At 38.5% G+C, this 21,161-nt stretch overlaps 1 protein-coding gene across 1 annotated transcript; it reads left to right on the top strand.

The window, feature by feature from the left end:
- The first annotated feature begins 623 nt into the window (after positions 1-623).
- Positions 624-19,234, top strand: papolg (poly(A) polymerase gamma). The gene is given in 22 exon segments (NM_001005684.1): positions 624-822; positions 3,513-3,671; positions 4,112-4,178; positions 5,627-5,708; positions 5,797-5,906; positions 6,597-6,650; positions 7,644-7,755; positions 8,280-8,369; positions 8,998-9,136; positions 9,277-9,349; positions 9,428-9,548; positions 10,546-10,630; positions 11,375-11,428; positions 12,194-12,313; positions 13,357-13,466; positions 14,157-14,278; positions 14,368-14,543; positions 16,162-16,268; positions 16,602-16,831; positions 17,214-17,285; positions 17,527-17,586; positions 18,939-19,234. Coding segments are annotated over 22 exon segments (2,259 nt in total). The 5' UTR covers positions 624-805; the 3' UTR covers positions 19,038-19,234.
- Positions 19,235-21,161: the final 1,927 nt, after the last annotated feature.

The following is a 21,161-nucleotide window of genomic DNA, read 5'->3' as shown; positions in this document are numbered from 1 at the left end:
TTTCAGGTGTGGTTTTATAAAATGGGCCTGTTTGGGGGGGCGTGGCCATAAAGTGGGCGTGGCATGAAAATTTGCCACGCTATGTGCGGCAGACATTTTTGTCCCTCCTTCTACTTTTCAAATGTTGGGAGGTATGGGCTATGTAATAACTGTATGGCAACCATGGTCTCCAATGTTTCATATATAAATATTTGGTTAAGAAATCAACACCCCAGGGAATAGACAGATGCCCCAAAATTGGTGCAGTCCCTCACACTTCAAATTCCCAAATAATGCACATTCTCTCCAGATCTATGCTTTAAGTTACATTAACATTATGCCATTCGGTTTTCAGAACACACTTTTTAGCCCCATGTGTCTCCCATTCTAAATCTGTATTATAAACTATAATGAAAGTATTTCAAATCTACACCACTTGTACTGCTCTGGGCACGCATGCGCATAGTTCGCTGCTCCGGATTTCTGTCCTCTTATTTTTATTGTATTTAACAAGTGCCCCACTGGGTGGCGCTGGCGTGCACCTTCTTTCATGTGTAGCCGGGCTATCCCGCTCTGGCCCCGCCTCCGAATAGCGCGAGGGGTGACGGGAGGCGCCGGGAAGAAGCCGGGGTAGAGGCGGCGCTGGCCGCCATGTTGGACGCTTTGTAGTATTATAAATAAGGAGCCGCAGTCAGGTCTGCGGTGTATTGAATGGTCGTGTCGCAGTTTGGTTTGTGTTTATTTTCTTTGGTGATTTGCTGCTGTATGTCGCACGCTACGGCTGCTATTTCCTGACTGCGTCCGTGGGATAAGCTGAACTTTTACCATGAGAGAGACACTAGGGTGAGTGCCTACAGGGACGCTTATGCTGATGGGGGGTTGGTGTAGCAGTGCTATCCTCCTACATGTTCCTCCCATGAGCCCCTCGGCGCTTGTACTTCAACTCCCAGGAGCCCCTAGGGGCTTGTACTTCAACTCCCAGGAGCCCCTAGGGGCTTGTACTTCAACTCCCAGGAGCCCCTAGGCGCTTGTACTTCAACTCCCAGGAGCCCCTAGGCGATTGTACTTCAACTCCCAGGAGCCCCTAGGCGCTTGTACTTCAACTCCCAGGAGCCCCTAGGCGCTTGTACTTCAACTCCCAGGAGCCCCTAGGCGCTTGTACTTCAACTCCCATGAGCCCCTCGGCGCTTGTACTTCAACTCCCAGGAGCCCCTAGGGGCTTGTACTTCAACTCCCAGGAGCCCCTAGGGGCTTGTACTTCAACTCCCAGGAGCCCCTAGGCGCTTGTACTTCAACTCCCAGGAGCCCCTAGGGGCTTGTACTTCAACTCCCAGGAGCCCCTAGGCGCTTGGAAGTGTTGTGCAACTCTCAGCAGCCTGCCCACATGCCGGAAGTTGTACTTTGTCTCTGAGTTCCTTTACATTCTACCTTAGATTGGCGGCTATCCTGCAGTACCTGGGGGTCATTTGAGCCAAAATGTGTCCATGTGGGGAGCTGTAGTTCACCAACAACATGTAGGGCCTGACATCCCGCACTGATGGACTGCCCCTGTCTCTGTGCTGTGTTTGAACTACAATCATCCCAGCACAGCCGTAAATGGATCCTCGCACAGCTCTGTTAGGAAGTTTTATGGGCTTTGTTTCTATTAAAGGGGATTTGTCTTCTCATTGCTTATTCTCTGTTGAAAGGGGCCCTCTATTTATCTTCCTGTCTGCCAGACAAGCAACTTCCTGCTGATTAGGGGGGGCGGATGCTACATGCCAAGTGCCAGCTAGGGACATGAACTAAAAGGGAAATCATTCAGAAACTTTAGAACCATTTAAACTGCTTCAGAATACAAATGAGTGCATTTTGCCAAAAAGTGCAGTTAAGGTGTGCTTTGCCTTTAAAGGATGTAAGGCTTCTATGTAATCTGACTAACAGTCTTGCAATGTTGCCTTTGATCTGTAGGTGCTGGCTGTAGATACCAATGTTGACTTTTCCAGTGAAGAAGGAAAAAAAATTATATATAATAAAATATATATATATATTATTATATTGTGTGTACTGATGTGAGGAGCAAATATCTTTATACAGAGTTAAACAGATCATGTGCAGTGGGTTATACACACTTATACACAGTAATTTTTTAAATATTTGGTTAGTACCATCAAATTTAAACCTGGGCATACAGTCGCAGATCTGCTCATTTGGCAAGCCATATAAAGCTACTCTGGGCCTGATTTGGCCACCCACGTGTAGGATGAAGGCAACATCAAAAAGCCGATGGTCCTTCTTGGGCAGGCAGGAAAACCAAATTTGGTCAGGCAGGTCCTTCAGTGGGCTCTATACTTGGCCCAGTAAGTTGCCCGTTGGGTCTGGAAATACCTTTTTGCAGCTTTCGTAAACTCTTAAAGAAACTGTATATAACTTTTTCAGCATTAGTTAAATGAATAGGGCTTGTGCTGAGCATACAGTTTGCCTATTTTAATTGGGACGACCTACATTTTTGTTATTTCATGTGCTAAAAAGTGCAAAATTTTTAAAAATGAAGTTAAAGGATAGGGCAGACTTATGCAGCTTACCTGGGAAGCTGAGCAGTATATAAGTGAGCCTGGAGATGATTTAGGCCTAGCTGGGTAGGCTGGCAGAATTTACTTAGAGTACTATTTGCAGAACCCTCTATTTGTGCTTAGCTTGCATCTGGTGAGAATGAATGAGGGCCCAGTATGTTCCTAATTCACAATGACTGCCTTGAACTCTGAAGCAGGACAATCTCCCAAATATCTATTGCTGTATGGTGTTACACTTGATCATCAGAGCTCTTTTTGGGAAAAATTAATTTACAGGTTGGCTGATTATGCGTTGTTCAACAAATAACATCTTTGGTTGCCTCTTTTAGCTAATAAATGTGCTGTTCCGTGGGTCTGCCGTTTTATGGATTAATACATGGATGCAGTTTTTATTTTTTCGTAATGAGAGAAAATGTAGTTCTTGGCAACTGTCCAATAAACTTCCATGCAAATGTAATTGAAGATAAACACAGTGATTGTTGCTCTCTGGTTCTGACTCTTGAAATAATGTAGCAGAAGTCGGTTCTCCAAGTTGATAATCCGTTGACTATTTTTTTTTATCAACCTTTTTTTTTTTTTTTTATTGATAGAAAGTTACATGGAATGCCATTTTCTTTCATTTTTGTTTAAAGGGCCACTGTAACTTTACTTTTTTTTTATTCCCTCTCTTTGTATTATCTTAATTATATGGTAATGTGTTATTTTCCTTTTTTAATTTTATCCAGGATTCTGGTATTCTATGAATCCTTATTTTGAGGTCAAACCTATATTGAGGCCCCCTTCTTATTTTATCAAATGTTTTACTTTAGGCTAGATATAAATAAGTAGAATTTGAGGAACAAAATTGAACTGTAGGGGTCTTTACTCACGAGAGCTAAAATTACCTGTCCATGTGTGTAGTGGAACATATATAAGCAACCATGTGCATGAAGCCTTGCTATCCTGTTGCTGTGTTTCTAATATATTCCTTTGTTTTGACAGGAGTTCTGTGCTGGCTGGCCAGCCCCCAAAACATTATGGCATTACCTCTCCAATAAGTTTAGCTGGTCCCAAAGACACTGATCATATCTACACCCAAAAATTAACTGAAGCAATGAGGCCTTTTGGGGTCTTTGAAGATGATGCAGAGCTTAGTCACCGGTCAGTAACTTAATCCACTATCCAACGTGTCTGCTATGCTGTACCTCACATGTGTCAGTGGTACTGTACTTATTTAGCAGTTTAATCTATGGATGTTTAGGTTTTAAGGCAGATCTAGGTAAACTCTAGTGTTCCAGATGATGCTAAACTTTAACTCTCAGCCTGTTAAAAATAAGTATAAACATGCAGAGGCAAACACAGATTAAAACAGTGTGATTCAAGGAGGGCAGCCATCATTCTATCCTATTGGTAAATACCAACAACTGGTACATATCGGATTACTTCAGCTTTGCCTGCCCCAGCAGCTAAACCAAAAGCTCATGTTGCCCTAGCCTTATAAACCTTGAACCTTTCAGACTGTTCTTGCTTTGACTCTTATGACTTATGTTCTGATCTAAAGAGAGAATCTTTTTTTTTTTTTTTTCTTGCATTCTTCCCAGAATGGTTGTCTTGGGAAAATTAAACAATTTGGTTAAAGAATGGATTGGTGAACTTGGAGAACAAAAGGTAAGTTAAAGAATATATATCTTTCTGTTTGGAAGGAAGGGGAAAGCGCATAGTATAGAATAATAACATTGTTTTTGCGTGTACCAAAGACCTTTGGAGGGTAATGACTGCTCTCCTCATGGTTTGTTTAGGCTATTGTCATAAGGGCAGTGACACACAGAGAGATTAGTCCTTGCGTGACAAATCTTCGTTGTCGCGGGCGACAAATCTCCCCGCAATGCCATCCCACCGGCTAGAATGTAAATCATCGGGGGGATGGCATACGCGTCAATTTACATTCTAGCCAGTGGGATGGCATCGCGGGGAGATGAGTCGCCCACGACAACAAAGATTTGTTGCACGGCGACTAATCTCCCCATGTGTCACTGCCCTTAGGGTTGTTTTCTCCTCTGGCGTTTCTACTATAGCAGAGAAAAGCTGATCCACTGCTTCCTGAATGTATGTGCATTACCCTTCTGCAATTAGCCATAAGGTGACTGCTTACCATACATTAAAGCAGTGCTGTTCAACTTCTGTGGTATTGAGGGCTGGAATATTTCTGGCCTACATGGTGGAAGGCTGCTAATGGAAGCCTGTTTTGACCATTCCCCTTTTTTAAACTGCACCCACTTCATGCCACACCCATGTTATAACAAGAGCTTTTAAGACCATCCCTACATTAATGGTGGTAGCGCAGCAAAATCCCAACTGATTGGTGCTCACTGTAGGGATATCGCCCTTCATTCATATGTGAAAGAATTGTATTCTGTCATATTAAGCCACACGCTTAAATTCATATGCTGCCTCCTCCCCTGTGGGTAGCACAGCAACCCCCAGCACATAATTACACACCTTAGGGACCATATAATGAGTATTTCCAAATGCTAACAAACTCCCAGAACAAACCCCTGCCAGATTCACCTCCCACAGGCAGCATAGGGCAGGCTGAGTACTTGCCTGTGTGTGCCATACTCTGCCTACCCTGCCTTTGCCATACACCCAGGCAGCATGCATGCGGTGACAAAATGCTGGCTGAGGTGTGAAAAATAGGTGATACTATTTAAAGTTTACACAGAGGTAAGTAGTCACAGCAACTGGACAGGTGGGTAGCCCTGGGCCACCTGAAACTGACATTTGTTTTTGACCTGAAACTGAGTTTGTTTATATAGCACACAAAAGATCTAAACTGCACGTCATTGAAGGACAGGGCAGTTTTTACATATAACCTATAGGCCTAATTATATGAATAACATGTATTACTAGTATAATGAGGTGTCTTATTAAAGGTAAAATAAAACCACTTTTCAAACAAAAGGTTGTGGCATTTTTATGGGAGTGCATAAACTGAAGTCTCATGGAGGGGTAGGGTGGCTTGTGCAGGGCCCTCTTGTTAGAAGTGTTTCTGCTACTTTGTGGTACATGTGTGACATGTCAGTTTATTTACCTACCTTTTTATTTTTATATTAAAGAGCCTTCCACCATCCATCATATCTGCTGTTGGTGGTAAGATCTTCACTTTTGGCTCCTATCGGCTTGGAGTTCACACTAAAGGTTTGTCCATCTAATCTCCACAAAAGGCATTTGCACAGTTTTCTATGTTCCTAAAGAGAATAATCAGTTGACTTTTCTTTTTGTTAAGGGGCTGATATTGATTCACTTTGTGTTGCTCCCCGTCATGTTGAACGCTCAGATTTCTTTCAGTCTTTCTCGGAGAAGCTAAAGCAGCAGGATGGTATCAAAAACTTACGGGTATGTTTTTGCTTTTTTCTAAAACTTGTAGACATTTCAGTATTTAACACAGTCCACTTTTTTTTTTTCTTAGTACATTACTTTCAAAAGCTCTGTACACTAACTGAGACGTAACAGTGGGTTTTTTCCTCTCGGATAGAGACTTAATTGACCCGTATGCAACATGCAGGAGGTCTGCATGAACAAGGGAATACTTCTCCACTTGCGACTAGCTGATAGTCATATTTATTAAAGAGTAATATGACAATTTGCCAGAGGAAAACTTTTCACTTTGTTTCTGTAATTTGTTCCCGAACCTGCTCCTGTTCTGGGTTAAAGCAAATCGCACTGAACTGATTTTCACTGCCACCCAGGCTCTCATTATGTACACACACATGTATATACATTTATAACTGCCTGTGATCCACTTGTTAACCTGGGTAACAAACCAGTAGAACTTCCTCTTTATGGACCAACAGTGAGAACATTATTTACTCTGATACTACTTGGACTTTAGTAATGGATACAATAATCATTCTCCTCAAATGTTATTTGAACTGGCCTATACTGCTCCCCCTTTCAAAGGCTTTGTGTCCCCACAATTTGGCAAACACTGTTATAGACCTACAAAAATACTGTATTTTCTTTGAGTAGAGCAAAAAAAAAATTTAGATTTTATCTTAAATGTTTGTGTGTTTTTGTGTGTTTAAGGCTGTGGAGGATGCATTTGTGCCAGTAATCAAATTTGAGTTCATGAATACTGAGGTAAGTGGGATGTGTACAAGTTAAATGCAACACTATCTTCAGATAGCACATAACAAATATTTCACACACAATAACATACTTACATTACATGTTTTTCATTTTCTTCTATATTCCCTTTCCCTTGTTTTGAAAAATTTCTTGTTTTCCCTCTGTTGCATTTATCCATTTCTTTTTTTCTACCCTCTTAATCTCCTTTCTGTTATTCTTCTGTTTAACCCTCCTGTTCCTCTTCTTCTTTAGCCAGGGAGATTTTCAGATTTCTGTGACTAATGCTTTTTTAGACTTTGATATTGCTCAAATACTAGCAAATGCCTCCCTATCCATACAGAGTGGAGTTACCATTCAATTAAAGCTACAAGACTTGGAACTTTAGCTTCCTTTGTTATTTAAGAGATCCTTGACTGGCTGTCCCTCTGGGTTGTTGCTTATGGCCCTTATGGCTTTAATGTACATTCAATATGGCTCATAATAGTCTAGAACCCAAAAAAATTCTATTTAGTACCTGGATTACATGTCAACTACCAGAAATCAGTTTAATCTTATGCCAGAAAAGACATAGTCCATGGATAGAAGAGGAGAATCCGCCTGTCACTGAGCACACTCGGTGCATTTTCTGGATGAAATCTGCTTCATGTGCACAGTGACAGGTGTAATCCCCTCCTGTCGCTGCGCTTACTCATTGATCACATCCAGAAAATGCATGGGTTGGTGGTTTTTAGTTAGAAGACCAAAGTGACAGGCACATTCCCCGAATGTCAGTGCACACACAGAAGGGGTGGTTTTGGCATATATTTGAGTTTTCTTCAACATTGTTGAAAACATAGGTGCCATAGGCATAAGTCTAGATTTTAACAGCATTAATCTTGTTTCTACTGACACCCACTCCTACTTATGCTACAATTTTACTGTACCATTCAGATAGTTGCTTGAATGTTAGGGTAAGCAAATTTTTACTGTCATACTGACTTTGTTACCTGCATGTTTTTCCCACAGATTGATTTGGTATTTGCTAGATTGCCCTTGCAGTGTATTCCAGATAACTTGGATTTACGTGATGATTCCCGATTGCGAAACTTGGACATTAGGTGCATAAGAAGTTTAAATGGTAAGTGTAGTATCACTAAAACATGGCAATTCTTTGTAAGCTTTTAGTAGCATGAGCACCAAAATCTAAGCCACACCATTTTTTATTTTTTGTGTTTTCATTACTTTTCTCTCTTTATCTGCACTTCAAACTGGCATTGATTGTAAGGTTCAGTGGCCCTAGCATAGACCCTAGAATAGAAGTTCTAGCATGAAGTAGGTAAAATTAGCCTGCTAACTAAATGGAAGGTTGTGGCGTTACGTTCTTCCATTGTGGTACAATGCATGCAGACAATATTTTAGCTTTCTGTGATGTTTATGTTTAAACAAGAATTAAGTGTCCATTTTAACCTATATTCTTTCAATTATCTTCACTTTAGAGCCTTTAAAATCTGTTGCAGGGATTGCTGGGAATGTTATATAAGCTATGTAAGGTGCAGTTTAACTGAATGATAATAACTTATAACTGTGGCTAACATACGTGCATAATTCTAGGCAAAGAATTTTTGATAAAAATTATGATGCAGTGTTTGTTAAATTTTACAGGTTGCAGAGTTACAGATGAAATTCTACATTTAGTACCCAATAAAGAAAATTTCCGGTTAACCCTGAGAGCCATCAAATTATGGGCAAAGCGTAAGTTTGGGTTATAAGTAATTTATGTTGGGGTCTGGCTATTACTCTATATAATATAATGGTTCAGGACATTATCATTATGTCTATACACATACTATACTTGATTCTTATTGAGGTTTAGGAATTCTTGAACTATTTTTTATATATATATATATATATAACAACAAGAGATCCTCTGCACTCACCCATTATCAATATATAGAACATTAAGACATTCAGTGCATTTAAGCTACTAAGAAATGCCCTTCCCTTTAAGCAAAACAGGGATTGTTTGTTCAAATATTGCAATATACTTCAAGCTGGCCAACTGCGTCAAAGTCATCCCTTTTGACCAGTTCCTACACTGACTTATGCGATTCATTAAGAATTCTACTGCTTCAATATACATTTAGCCAAGGGACTAAGTTTTACCTGCAACTTGCTTGCTTTCAAGGTTAAAACCCCCATATGGTTGCCCTTTTATTGGCTCCACTGGGATCACCTGACTGCATATTATATATATATATATATATATATATATATATATATATATATATATAATATATATATATATATATATAAATTTTTTTTTTTTTTTTTTTTCCTAATCAGTTGTGTATTAAGCATAAACTGTTTGTTGTATATGCAGGTCGTGGAATTTACTCCAATATGCTGGGGTTTCTTGGTGGTGTTTCCTGGGCAATGTTGGTTGCAAGGACTTGTCAGTTGTATCCAAATGCTATAGCTTCTACACTTGTGCACAAGTTTTTCCTTGTCTTTTCTAAGTGGTGAGTATCAGTCTGAGGTAAATGGTTTTCAGGCTGTGATATATATCTATAAAGGCAATGACACACTAGGCAAACCTCCTGTACCTAGTGGAGGTACAGGAGGTGGGCTTAACATGTTTTTTTAATTTTCATTTTTGCAGGGAGTGGCCTAATCCAGTGTTGCTAAAGCAACCAGAAGATAGCAACCTGAATTTACCAGTGTGGGATCCAAGAGTAACTATCACATGCATTTCTGCCCTATCCATTTATTTTTAATAATCTTTACAACATTTTTTTCCTTCCTCCTAACAGGTAAATCCAGCTGACCGTTGCCATTTAATGCCTATCATTACTCCAGCATACCCCCAACAAAATTCTACATACAATGTTTCAATCTCGACACGTTCAGTAATGGTAGAAGAATTTAAGCAGGGTAATTTTTTTTTTTAAGTTAAATAGTTTAAAGCAGAGAAAATGGTTTTAATTTTGTTTACATTTCAGGAGAGTTATATAACAAAAATGAAGATAATACAGTTCCTGGCACGCCACTCATCAGGAAAGAATTGTTCTTGTTCCTTCCTGGTTGTAGCACTTTCCTTAGAAATACCCCTACATTCTTGTTCTTTCAGTGAAAACACTTAAAATATTCATACCTGACTACATAATCAGATAGGAAGACGCCATGTGTCTCATGTGTACATTGAATTCCATTAACTTGGAATCTATGCCTGCTGTTTTCAGCCCCCACTCAGAGGTTAGATAGAGAATGTGTCTCCTTGTGCTCACACCTCATCTTTCCTTTTTTTTTATTCCATGTACCCAAGTTTGTTCAGGCCAATCCAACACGCAACCTTGAAGCAGCTGTTTAACTGCATAAAAGATGTGCTTTCAGACAGAGCAGTTTAAGATTAGACTTCAATATAAGTTAAATTATTTTAGGTATGTGCAAATACATCCACCTTTTTAATTTGTAACCTGTCTTGATGCAAGGAATTCAACAACATCTCAACAACTTTCAGATTCGAGATCTGAACACTTTTTCTGCTTAACTCCATTATTCCAAGGCCTTACTCGTAATCCTTCACTGTGCAGTGCCTACTGTTTCCAATAACACAGCTAGGATTAGTAGAAATTGATTTTTATTAACGAGAGGGCCTGCAGGTAGAAAATATATACTGAGTGAAGTTTTGTCACTTGCATCAGTTATTACTATGGCTGAACCATGTCTAATAGCAGAAAGCCCTGCATGCTGCAACAGAATTTGCACACCAACAGCAAAAAGCAATAGAAAACACTGTGACCATTCTTTCTAGTGAAGTAAATGGTAGTCTACATTGTTTTTAATACATACACAATTCCACTTGGGAATGCATTATGCTAAAGACTATAAAAATGCTGAGAAATAACATTGTTTGTCATGCCCCACCTAGGTCTTTCAGTTACAGATGAAATTCTTCTTGGACGATGTGACTGGTCCAAACTGTTTGAACCACCAAACTTCTTTCATAAGTATAAGTAAGTATTATGTTACCTTTATTCTATATTAAATACACCAGTTACTGGATTATTTTTCTGTATCTTAGACAGTCTTTAACATGCAACAGATATTTTAGGAATTTCTGTCCCTGTAACACACGAGTCCAATAACTGTTGAATATATGTTGACCCTGTTTTGTTTGTTTTTTAAATTGGTCATATCTGGCTGACTTGCTCTCGGGCCTTAGAATTGTACTTTGGCCGATGTTTTCAAAGTAGTGTAATCTATGAATGTATAATTCAAAATATTAACTGGAATTATACGTGGGACAATTCCTTGGCTGTTTAGTGTGACACTTCAAGTTTTCTAATAAACTTGACCATCAGCAGCCAGCTTGAGTGAAAGAAAAGAATGATCTGCTCTCCCTGCCCCTCAGTGGTCTCACACATATCCATATAGGGAGAACAAAGTTCAAGTTCAGATCCTCTCTTTTCTACTGAATAGGTGGGAGAACATGTTAGGTACTACTAGGATTGTTTAAATCAAGATATACTGTTTGTGCTTAAGTATGTTCTGCCTCTTTTATAAAACTCTTCATACTAACAATTTATTATTTTATTTGTCTGTAAAGCTCCAACCTGCATTCGTACTTCATGTGTAACATTTTAGATTTTGATCATTAATACATTTTAATTATTTAGTAGTTGGTGATTACGTTATGTTTGTGCCACAACTTGCTACAAGGTTTCTGATTTTTTTTTTTTTTTTTTTTTTTTTTTTAGGCATTATATTGTCCTTACTGCCAGTGCATCCACTGAAGAGCACCATCTAGAATGGTATGTTAGCAGAACACAAATTGCAAATTTCATGCTTTTGTAATAAAATGCATCAACTTTTTTTGACTTAGAATCCAAGTTTTAGGTTAAACTTTTACCATGTAATATGGTAAAGGTCTGAAAATTCCTAGAAGTTTAAATGAAATAGGAGAGTTAAGAGAACTAAAAGTTTGTACTGGAGATTTTAAAAAGCATACTGTCAAAACCCTCTTTTTAAAATTAGGTCTTTGATTTTCTTCTGGCTAAATTGCCTATATTTTATGGGAATTTCTTTGTAGCTGACCTAGCTTCTCTGCCCGTGTTTTCTTAGCAGGCAAAGAGAATCTGATTTACTCTGCTGTGTTTCTACACTTAACAGACAGTGTTTTGGCCTGTGAGCAGACCCACAAAGTGGATATTATATATTATAATGGATAGTTTCATGCTTATATACCGATGCCTGACAGTGCAGAGATACAGCAAAGTGGAGCGCATTGGCTTTTTTTCACCTGCATAGGGAAGCCCTGTCTCGTATGAAATTATTAGCCTTAGGGTAATGGCCATTCCCAGTCCTTTGCTGCTTGCGCTAAATCCAACTCCACAAATGGGTGGCAAATTTATGACAACTGACCCTTCTAGGTAATTGCCTGGACCCTGCTAGTGCACTTTGTCTGCTTCTTTTGTAAGATGAAACACTACCATAATTCTGTTTTATTTATTGTAAGCATGTTATTACATAGTTCTGTTCTTGTTGTTCAGAACCAGTTAAACGTTTGTTCTTTATAGGGTTGGCTTGGTCGAATCAAAAATTCGTGTTCTTGTTGGGAACTTGGAGAGAAATAGCTTTATCACTCTTGCCCATGTAAATCCTCAGTCCTTTCCAGGAAATCGGGATCATTGCAAAGAGTATGTATACTTACATGTCCGGTGCACAGCTGGTACTGCTAGCTTTGTGTATAGGCTGCAGTACATCATGATGTGTTCTCTTTAGCCCTTCTGTTCCTAAAAAAAAAAAAAAATCCTTTAAGAAAATGTTGGGAAGAGATATTGGTGTGCAGTTTCTTTCCTTGCAGGACATTTACTGAATAGCCAGTGTGCAGCCTGCAGTAGGGAATAATGAGTGGAAGAGCCCCCTGCATAGAGAGTTAACCTCTATCTCTGCTGCAATCCTTGATTTGTTACAGGATTTTAAAAGAGAGAACACATTTTTGAAGGAGAACTAAAGCGTAGCTAAATAATTAGGCTAGAAATGCTGTAGATAATGTTTTGGGCTTTGTTACAATCCCAAGGAAACTACAACCCTTTAGCAGAGAAAATCCGTGCCTCCAAAAATGCCCCCAGTTGCTCCTTTTCTACTGATTCCATGCTCTGGGCTGCTGTCAGTTACTGAGCTTAGGAAGCGATGCACAGTAAACTGTGTATATAGAATATAAGTGTTACAATATAAGGCTGATTAGTAGATAATACAGATTATTCCATAGGAGCTCTGAAATCCGTGAAATTTAGCATCCGAAATGAATAATCAGCCCTGTAGCATCACCCTCTATGGCAGAAAAACCTCATAGCCTGCTTGATAATTTGTTGTGACCCCGTAAGCTTCTCAGCAGCTAATTAGAGCACACTGAGCATGTCCAGTGTTGCAGACACTTCTAACAGATTCCAGTATGGTGACCCACTGTTACAACTTTGAGGGCATGGATCATTACTAAAGTTCAGTATATAAAATATGGCATTTCTAGCAATATTCATTTTTAGGGTTTAATTTTCCTTTACTGCACATTTGTTTGCATTTTAAGGATTTCATTAACTTCAGTGACTGATTTTATATATAGATGATCCAGTAATACTGTATATATGGTTTATCAGTTCCAACTTTATGTTTAGCAGTTATGTGCTTAAGAAAAGTTCCCTAATGCCTTACCGCAACTTGTTTTTTGTGTTTTCTTCAGCAATGAATATGTATCTATGTGGTTTCTTGGCATTATTTTCAAGAAGGTAGAGAATGCTGAAAGTGTAAATATTGATTTGACACATGATATACAGTCATTTACTGACACGGGTAAGTACTTGTTGCATAAAGTGCAACCTGTATTCTGTAGGGGGGCTGTCTGTGCAGATATTCGCAAAAATGTTTTGTTTTTTTGTTTTATATTTAAAAGCTGCTTGTGTTGAATTTCCTGGCATACTGTGCGCTAGGGCTAAAGTTTCATAGAAGACCAGGTTACTCTAATTGAAAAGAGAGGAAACCCATTTTTGTGGTTGCTAACCCTTTGGAAACTATACGTAACCCTTTTTATTGGTTATTTGGGGGTTTAAGAAAAAAGGTTGTCCACGTTTCACTCTATAGGGGCATATTTTTTTTTTGTGTGTTTAAGCCAACCTCACTGGTGGTGATGCCCATAGCAACCAATATTAAGGGTCACCAACAAGTTAGAAAACAAAAGCAAACATCTGATCTGGTGTTTATGGGCAGCATCACTGATTAATGTTGGCTTACACACTCCCTAAAATAAATATGCCACTTTGTGTATGTTGCAGCATCCACTAAGCAACTTGTCTACAATTTAAATGCCCAAATTCTGCCTGCAAGCATAAATTCTGCAAAAGCCTAAAATGCTTTGTGTAGTCAGCAGTGAGTGTCCTCAATATGGAACTCTAGTGATGCTGTAGTACAGTAAATGCATTGTGGAGTCTTTGACCTCTCTGTGTTCAGCAATCTTTGTTGCAAGTAAGTTACTGTTCTTTGCAGTGTACAGACAAGCAAACAACATAAACATGTTGAAGAAAGGGATGAGAATTGAAGCAACCCATGTTAAGCGAAAACAGCTCCATCACTACCTTCACGCAGAAGTGTTGCAGAAAAGAAAAAAGGTACTACATTCAGCAGGCGGATTTCTATATCGATATTTTTTTAATGGACTTTCTGAACATGTAAATTTTTTTTTTTTTTTTTTTTTAAGCAAAGTGTTCCAGATATCAACAGATCAGCATCTGCACTTTTGTCTAAGAGAACCTCCTTGGATGGCAATTGTTTAGATAGTTCTAGAGACACAGACACTGGAACACCTTGTGACTCTCCTACATCGTGTCACAAAAGCTCTAGATCTGATAGCCCTAGTCTTCCAGATGCACAAAGGTATGTGCTTTTATCTATTTTTTTTTACTACTTTTTCTTTAGACCTTGCATACTATTCACAGCATTTCTACTATATGCATATCTTTAAAAAGCAGTGAAATCTAAAGTATTCCATGCTGTGGGCTGATGATACAATATAGAACATTTGGGACTTTATTCTATTAATATGATGCTATAAAGACTTTAGGCCTGTTGAACAGCCCTGACATAAAGGATGAAGAAAATAAATGACCTATAGTCCCTATGTTAAACTCTAGCCTCTATATTAGACCTCGGGCATTTTGGTGAGAGGCCACCATAAAATGTAAGGTTTGTGGTTTGTGCCAACTATTCTCTTGTATTCATACACATAGTTCCTTGTTTGCCTGCATGCACCAGTCTGCAGATAGCAGGCATTCTGGCAGGTGGCAGAATGTATCTTAATGATTTGCCATTGGGGTACACCACAGGTTTAAATATGAAAATAACTTGGTTTTCTAATGTAACTTTCCAAATGTGGTAACCCTGTTTTCAGAAAGTCCTTGAAGGGGCAATGAAAGGTAAATGCAGTACTGTCCAACTTCTGTGGTAGCGAGGGCCAATAATGGAATTTTTGGTCTCCATTTTTAAAACACATCCACTTCAAACCACAACTCTGTTATCACCCCCTTTAAGTGATGTCTGGAATGGCCAGGTCAGGTATGGTTATATAAATACTCCCCCACACGCCAGGTTGAGAGCAGGTGTTTTATAGTGTGATGCCGGTTGACTTTTGCCGGCCCGCTTATCCCTAATCCTCTGTCATACAACAGAGGGTTTTCTCCTGCTTAGTGCTATTCTCACATCTGCCACTGGGTGGCATGTAGTTGCATACTAAAAACATGAACACTGAGAGGGTTTTTCTATGTATTTAATATAAAGTACAGTTAGGGGTATATTTAACATGCTGTGTAAAAAGTGGAGTGAAGCATTACTGGTGATGTTCCCCAGGGCAACCAATCGGCAATTTAGATTTTAACAGTTAGAAACCAAAGCAAAGCATCTGATTGGCTGCTATGAGCAACATCACTGGTAATGTTTTATTCCATTTCTAACACAGCATGATAAATATACCTCTTAGTCTGCACTGTTAAAATTGCTGGTTTATTTCAGAAACACATAAATAAGCTGGTGTGTAGCCATGAAAGCAGCCATTTAGTGATTAGGCCAAAAGGCTCAAGATAAACAGTGGTCAAATCCCATTCCTGGCTCTCTATGGGATTATATAATCGTTCTCCTATAAAACAGGGTATTTGTTGCCAAGAAATATCTCTTAAGTTTAAGTGATACAAACAAGAGCAGTAGTAAAGACCCTGCCACACATCAAAGCACAATATGACAGACTTAAGAAATCATGATAAATAACTAAACTGGCTTGCTAGAATATATCTGTGATAAACTGCTATCTTAAGAAGCCTGATATAGAGGTAAGGGAATGCTTTAATATATGCACCCAAAAAAATCTTTGAAAAAGTATGACTTCTCCATTAATGCCATTTTATTGCAGGCATTGGCAGGAAATCTTTAATTGTTGCATTGTATGGAATACAGAGATGCCATTTGTTCCTTATTCAGTGTGTGATTTTTTTTTTTTCTTAAGGCAATCTCTGCTGGAGAAAACTTCCACTGGCTGCAGCCAGAAGATGGCAGATGTTCATGTACATGCAGAGCCTGCTCAAGGACTTTCTATACCAGTCATTGGCTCAAGTAAAGTTTTTTACTTTTACTTCCAATACCTATTTTACTTCCAATACCTATTCATGTAAGAATCAATGTATAAACAGTATGCCAGTAAGCTGTTTAACATAAAATGGCTTCCAAATGCCTGAGGTGGAAGAAGTTTAGGTTGAAAGGAAGCTTTGTCTGAGCTGTATTTGTTATGTATGACATAAGGAAAAGGGGCAAACGATGATATATATTTGCAAGGTTAATACAAGTGTTGCAGTTGATCTAGGCATCTGGGATTGCCCTATCTAAGGAGGAGTTTTTCTTTTTGTATAAAACTTAAAACTGATCTATTTTTTTATTTTTTCATTTTAGAGCCTGAGTCGGCTATAGTAGTGAAAGGTCTGCTTCCACCATCCGGGTGCACCATTCCCACAGTAGTAGGATTAAATGTGATTCCACGTCTTCCATCACCACCTAACTTTTCCCAGGGAAATACTACCCAAAATGGACTGATAAATCTAAGCCCAAAAAGTGCTGCTGCTAAAAGGGCCCATCCCCCTTGCCTGGAGGATTCTCCCAAAAGAATAAGGGATACTGAAATGGTATGAATGTATTTGCTTCTAATTGAAGGGATGATCAGGGCCCAAAATATTGCTTTTTTTTGTTGGTTGGTTTTTAATTTCAGGAATTAAGTGGGTCATATAACTTTGCAGACTGCCAAATTCATACTACCCTTATGTAGACAGTATGCTCTGGCTGCGAGTGGCAATCCACCCCTAAAAGCGCTTTCTCATTAAAGAGTTTTTATTGTTTGTTTTTTTGTTTTGTTCATTAAAAACCTGTATATTCATTAAAAACCTGTATATTCATTTTCGGGTTAATGGAATATTCATGCATAATAAAAATATAATAGATATGGCAGCCTTATGGGCATTAATGTCTTTCTTACAAGCCTATAGCTGACATGGTTTGTTTTCATTCCAGCTTCTAGGATTGCCAGAGCCTACTTTTATTGAGCCTTCTGTCCCTCACGAGGAAGAAAGACAACAGTCTGGGGTAAGCAAGGATAGACCAAAATAAAGTGGATGATTGTAGTGAGATCCACTGCTTTTGTCTCCATCCCATTACCCTCAATGCCTCCCTCTCTTTGTTACAAGACATACTACCTTCTTGGTAAAATAGCTTGCAGATGGTGAGAAGGTTGTTGCCCTCATTGTTGTGCAATAGTATGGCATGATTTGTGAGGCGGTTGCAAAACAGCTGTTAAATGTATGCTGGTTACATTTGTATTTTCTAGGAAAACATCATTCCAGCTGGAGCCATGCCCATTCCCACCATTGACCGTTCTAGATCACAGGTATTATCCACAAAGTCTGAGTATTCATATTGGTGAATGTTTAATCATCACAAGGTAACTTACAGGTTAAACTAATCCTTTGCCAAATTAACAGGCACTATTTCATAGGTTTTAAGGCTTTTATATCATATGTAGGTATGTATGTGCCATATTCTTTTTCTGCTGCCTTGACCATAAATAAAAACACACATTAAATGTGCACGTTAAGTGGCACGTTTACTTTCTATGTACTGTACTACTGCAGTCTTCATTTTGCCTTGTTTTAAAATTGCCGTAGAATAGTACTTTGAGCCATATTTCAATATATTTAATGTTTATGGGCTGGATGATGGTGCCAATAACTGGCAAACAAGGCAAGTTAGTGTATTAAGGCAAACATCCAAATGTTTTAGACCACAGCGCCCGCCTAAAATATAAAGCTTCAGTCATGCTGGCTGATATTGTTTACAGAGATATTTTATATTAAATATTTGGCTTTTTGATACTACATGACTACTAAAGTGGGCACTGTACAGTTCTATACTTCAGTGGTGAATGATGGAGAAAAGACATTGTCTTTGTGTGCAAGGATGCTTACAGGTCCTGGAAGGCCCTGAATATATGTGCCCCCCCCATTAAACCTCACATGACACTTCATCCAGACTGTCTGCATCTATCTTGCCCTTAACATGTTGCTAATTATCAAAATTTTAAAAAATCTAAAATTATTTAAAGGGAAGCCATCATAAAGTATTTTCAACATTTTATATTGTTTAAATTTACATTTTCCCTTAAAAACACTAAAAACAGTGTTTTAAAGTAATTTAAAATTAATAACTGGAGTGTTTGCTTCGAAAACTCTACAATAGCTTATATAAATATGCTGTTGGGTAGCAGCCATTCAAAATAAAAAAAGGCTTAGGTTATATAGCGGACAGCAGTTAAGCTCTGTAAATCCTGGGCCATTTAGCCCTAGTCGGGTTGCCTCCATTGCTACACAGCAGCCTATTGATATAAACTATAGTAGTCTTTCTGAAGCAAACAGATCAGTTTTCCCAGTGCAGGGGAAGAGTATATTATATTGTATTTACTTTAAAACACTTTTTTTGTGTCCCTTTAAGTTATTGCTGCATGCTAGACCACACAGTGCTGTTGTGTGATTCAGCAAACCTTTCTATCCCCATTTGACTTTTATTAAGAGAATCCAACATTCAACATTTCAAGTCAGTGTTTTATTGATGACATCTCCCTTTAAATACACTGTTATATATGAATTAACTAATCCTTTTTATGTGTGCCACAAAGAGTCTACCTTTTATATAGCATTGTCAATACCAGTCTGAAAGTTTACATTTCCGTGGTTTCTGTTATAGAGGCTCCCCAGTAAAGAACTACCAGATTCATCCTCTCCTGTACCAACAAATAACATCCGTGTCATAAAAAATTCAATCCGACTAACGCTAAATCGATAACCTACGGTACTGCTTCAGGTGTATTGGAATAATGTATGTACAGACAAATCTTTCTACTCTTCAAACTTGGTGCTGTAGGTTGAGGGTTTTTAACCCTTAATGTGTAAAACTGCCATATGTACACAAGATTTTAGAGCATTTTAGAGTTTTCCATTTTTTTTTCTATCATATATTCTATATTTAAAAAAAAAAAAAAATGAAAAAAATCAGGAGATAAATATATATTTGTGTCTATTTTGTTGTGCCATTCACTGTGTTCAAGCTTAAAATTATTGAAAATTACAAAAAAAATGTTTTGCTTTTTTTGTTTTGTTTATAAACTTAAAATAAATGCAGGTTATCAGGCCTGTCCTGGAGACTTTCTAGCAGTACATTCAGTCAGATTTATTTACAAAAACATTCTCTTCTACAGCTCATAAAAACATAGCCATATACAAGGGTAGTTAAGGATTAATGCTGGCCCTTTAGACTGCTTATCTGCCCATGCATGGGACCTTCCCAACTGGCTCCATTTCAGATATTTAGCAGGCAGGTTTAAAATCCCTTTGGATGAGGACTCCATTAGCTCACTGATGTGGTTCTCTCCTCATGTGCCTGCATAGGCTTCTGTTCATAAGTTTCTGACCATTATCATCATTTAATGGCACGGTTCTGTTGCTGCATACAAATCTAGCCATGGATTGAAATTGACCAATAAATTCTATCCACTAACTTTCGAATAAGAGCCTAAAAATGTCTGGCCTCCATATTCGCCTTGTGTTATTGTTTTGCTATAACTGCTGCTTGAAAATCCTCAACCTGGTGGAAAAGCTCAGAGAGGCCTGAGAACCCTTGTTTTGAGTAACGCATTTTGTTGCCTTTGGCACTCAGTGTTAAGTATTCTTTTATTTGTTTCTGCATCCCTGCTTACTATGGTTACAGCTTATATTGCTGTGATCATTTATTTATTTTCTGCCATTGTAAATAACCAATTAAAAGCACTAAACTATAGACCCTAGGCCAACTTTGGTCTTAAATACAGTACACTCAGTGATTTTGCTTCTCATCAGTATAGACTTTCTCTGAGCTGTCTCCTGTGGAGGCAAATTGCATCTGATTGCTAGAATACCCCCAGTATTTTTACCCCCCACTATATTTTAGTTTAGCCACTGAAATGAAATTGTTGTTGTGTACCTTAATGTTGCCTACTGCATTCTTCTGATCACTTTCAAAAAGTTTAATTTTTATCAAGATGCTATATAGTGTAACCAGCTCCGTCAACAAGAATTGCTGTCTGCAAAGGTAATCTAAAAACTGAAATCCGCATCAAGAAATGTATACAGAAGCAATCCTCCAATCCTGTGCTTAGTTTTGCTGGCTAAAGACTTTTCAACCCCACGGAAGACCTTAACATTGTCACAGTAGGGCCTTGCCCACCTCTGCTACTACCTCCTGACAAGATTTACAGACAAGTGATGCGTGCAGTTACGCACCCATGGCAGTGTTCCTTTTTATTTGTACTGTTCTGCCTTCACACTGCTCACTGATTGATAGTGATCATTATACACTGATGGGATTTCAGCAAGGGCTGCTGGCAGCTAAAATGGATTAAGGGCTGAAGCAAGGATTTAGTCCCTGTTGGACACAGGCAGGGATCACAACTCTGCATTGCAGTGGGTCACTTAAGGTTCTTGATCAAAATGCCTGTATTTTGGAGTCCTATAAGAACTAATAGATTATAATCAGGTGTTTGGTAGTATACTGTCTAAATATTTCTTGTTGGGGGGCCTCTTCTAGCTTCATAAGGTTCTCTTGCAGCAAAATAAGTCTGTATTTATTAATTGCCTTGTGATTTGCCTCAGGGACGCATCAAATAACACAGTGTTTATACATTATATCTCATTCAGTTTTTAGGCTTTGCACAGCATACAGTTTATAACGGAGAAAAAAGTTTTACTACTGTTGTACAACTGCAGGTTCGGTAAAATAAGCCATATAAACTTAAACTATTTTTGTATGTAAAGTGCCACATTTTCAAACAACAAAAATAAAATTCACTTCATGTTCCCCAGTGCTGAATTAAGACTGCATTTATTCTGTGCTACATGTGTGATATCTGTTTTACATGATACTGGAGTGGCATGG

Source organism: Xenopus tropicalis, chromosome 5 (genome assembly GCF_000004195.4).
Source record: "Xenopus tropicalis strain Nigerian chromosome 5, UCB_Xtro_10.0, whole genome shotgun sequence".
Taxonomy (NCBI): domain Eukaryota; kingdom Metazoa; phylum Chordata; class Amphibia; order Anura; family Pipidae; genus Xenopus; species Xenopus tropicalis.
This window is presented reverse-complemented; position numbering and strand designations above follow the sequence as displayed.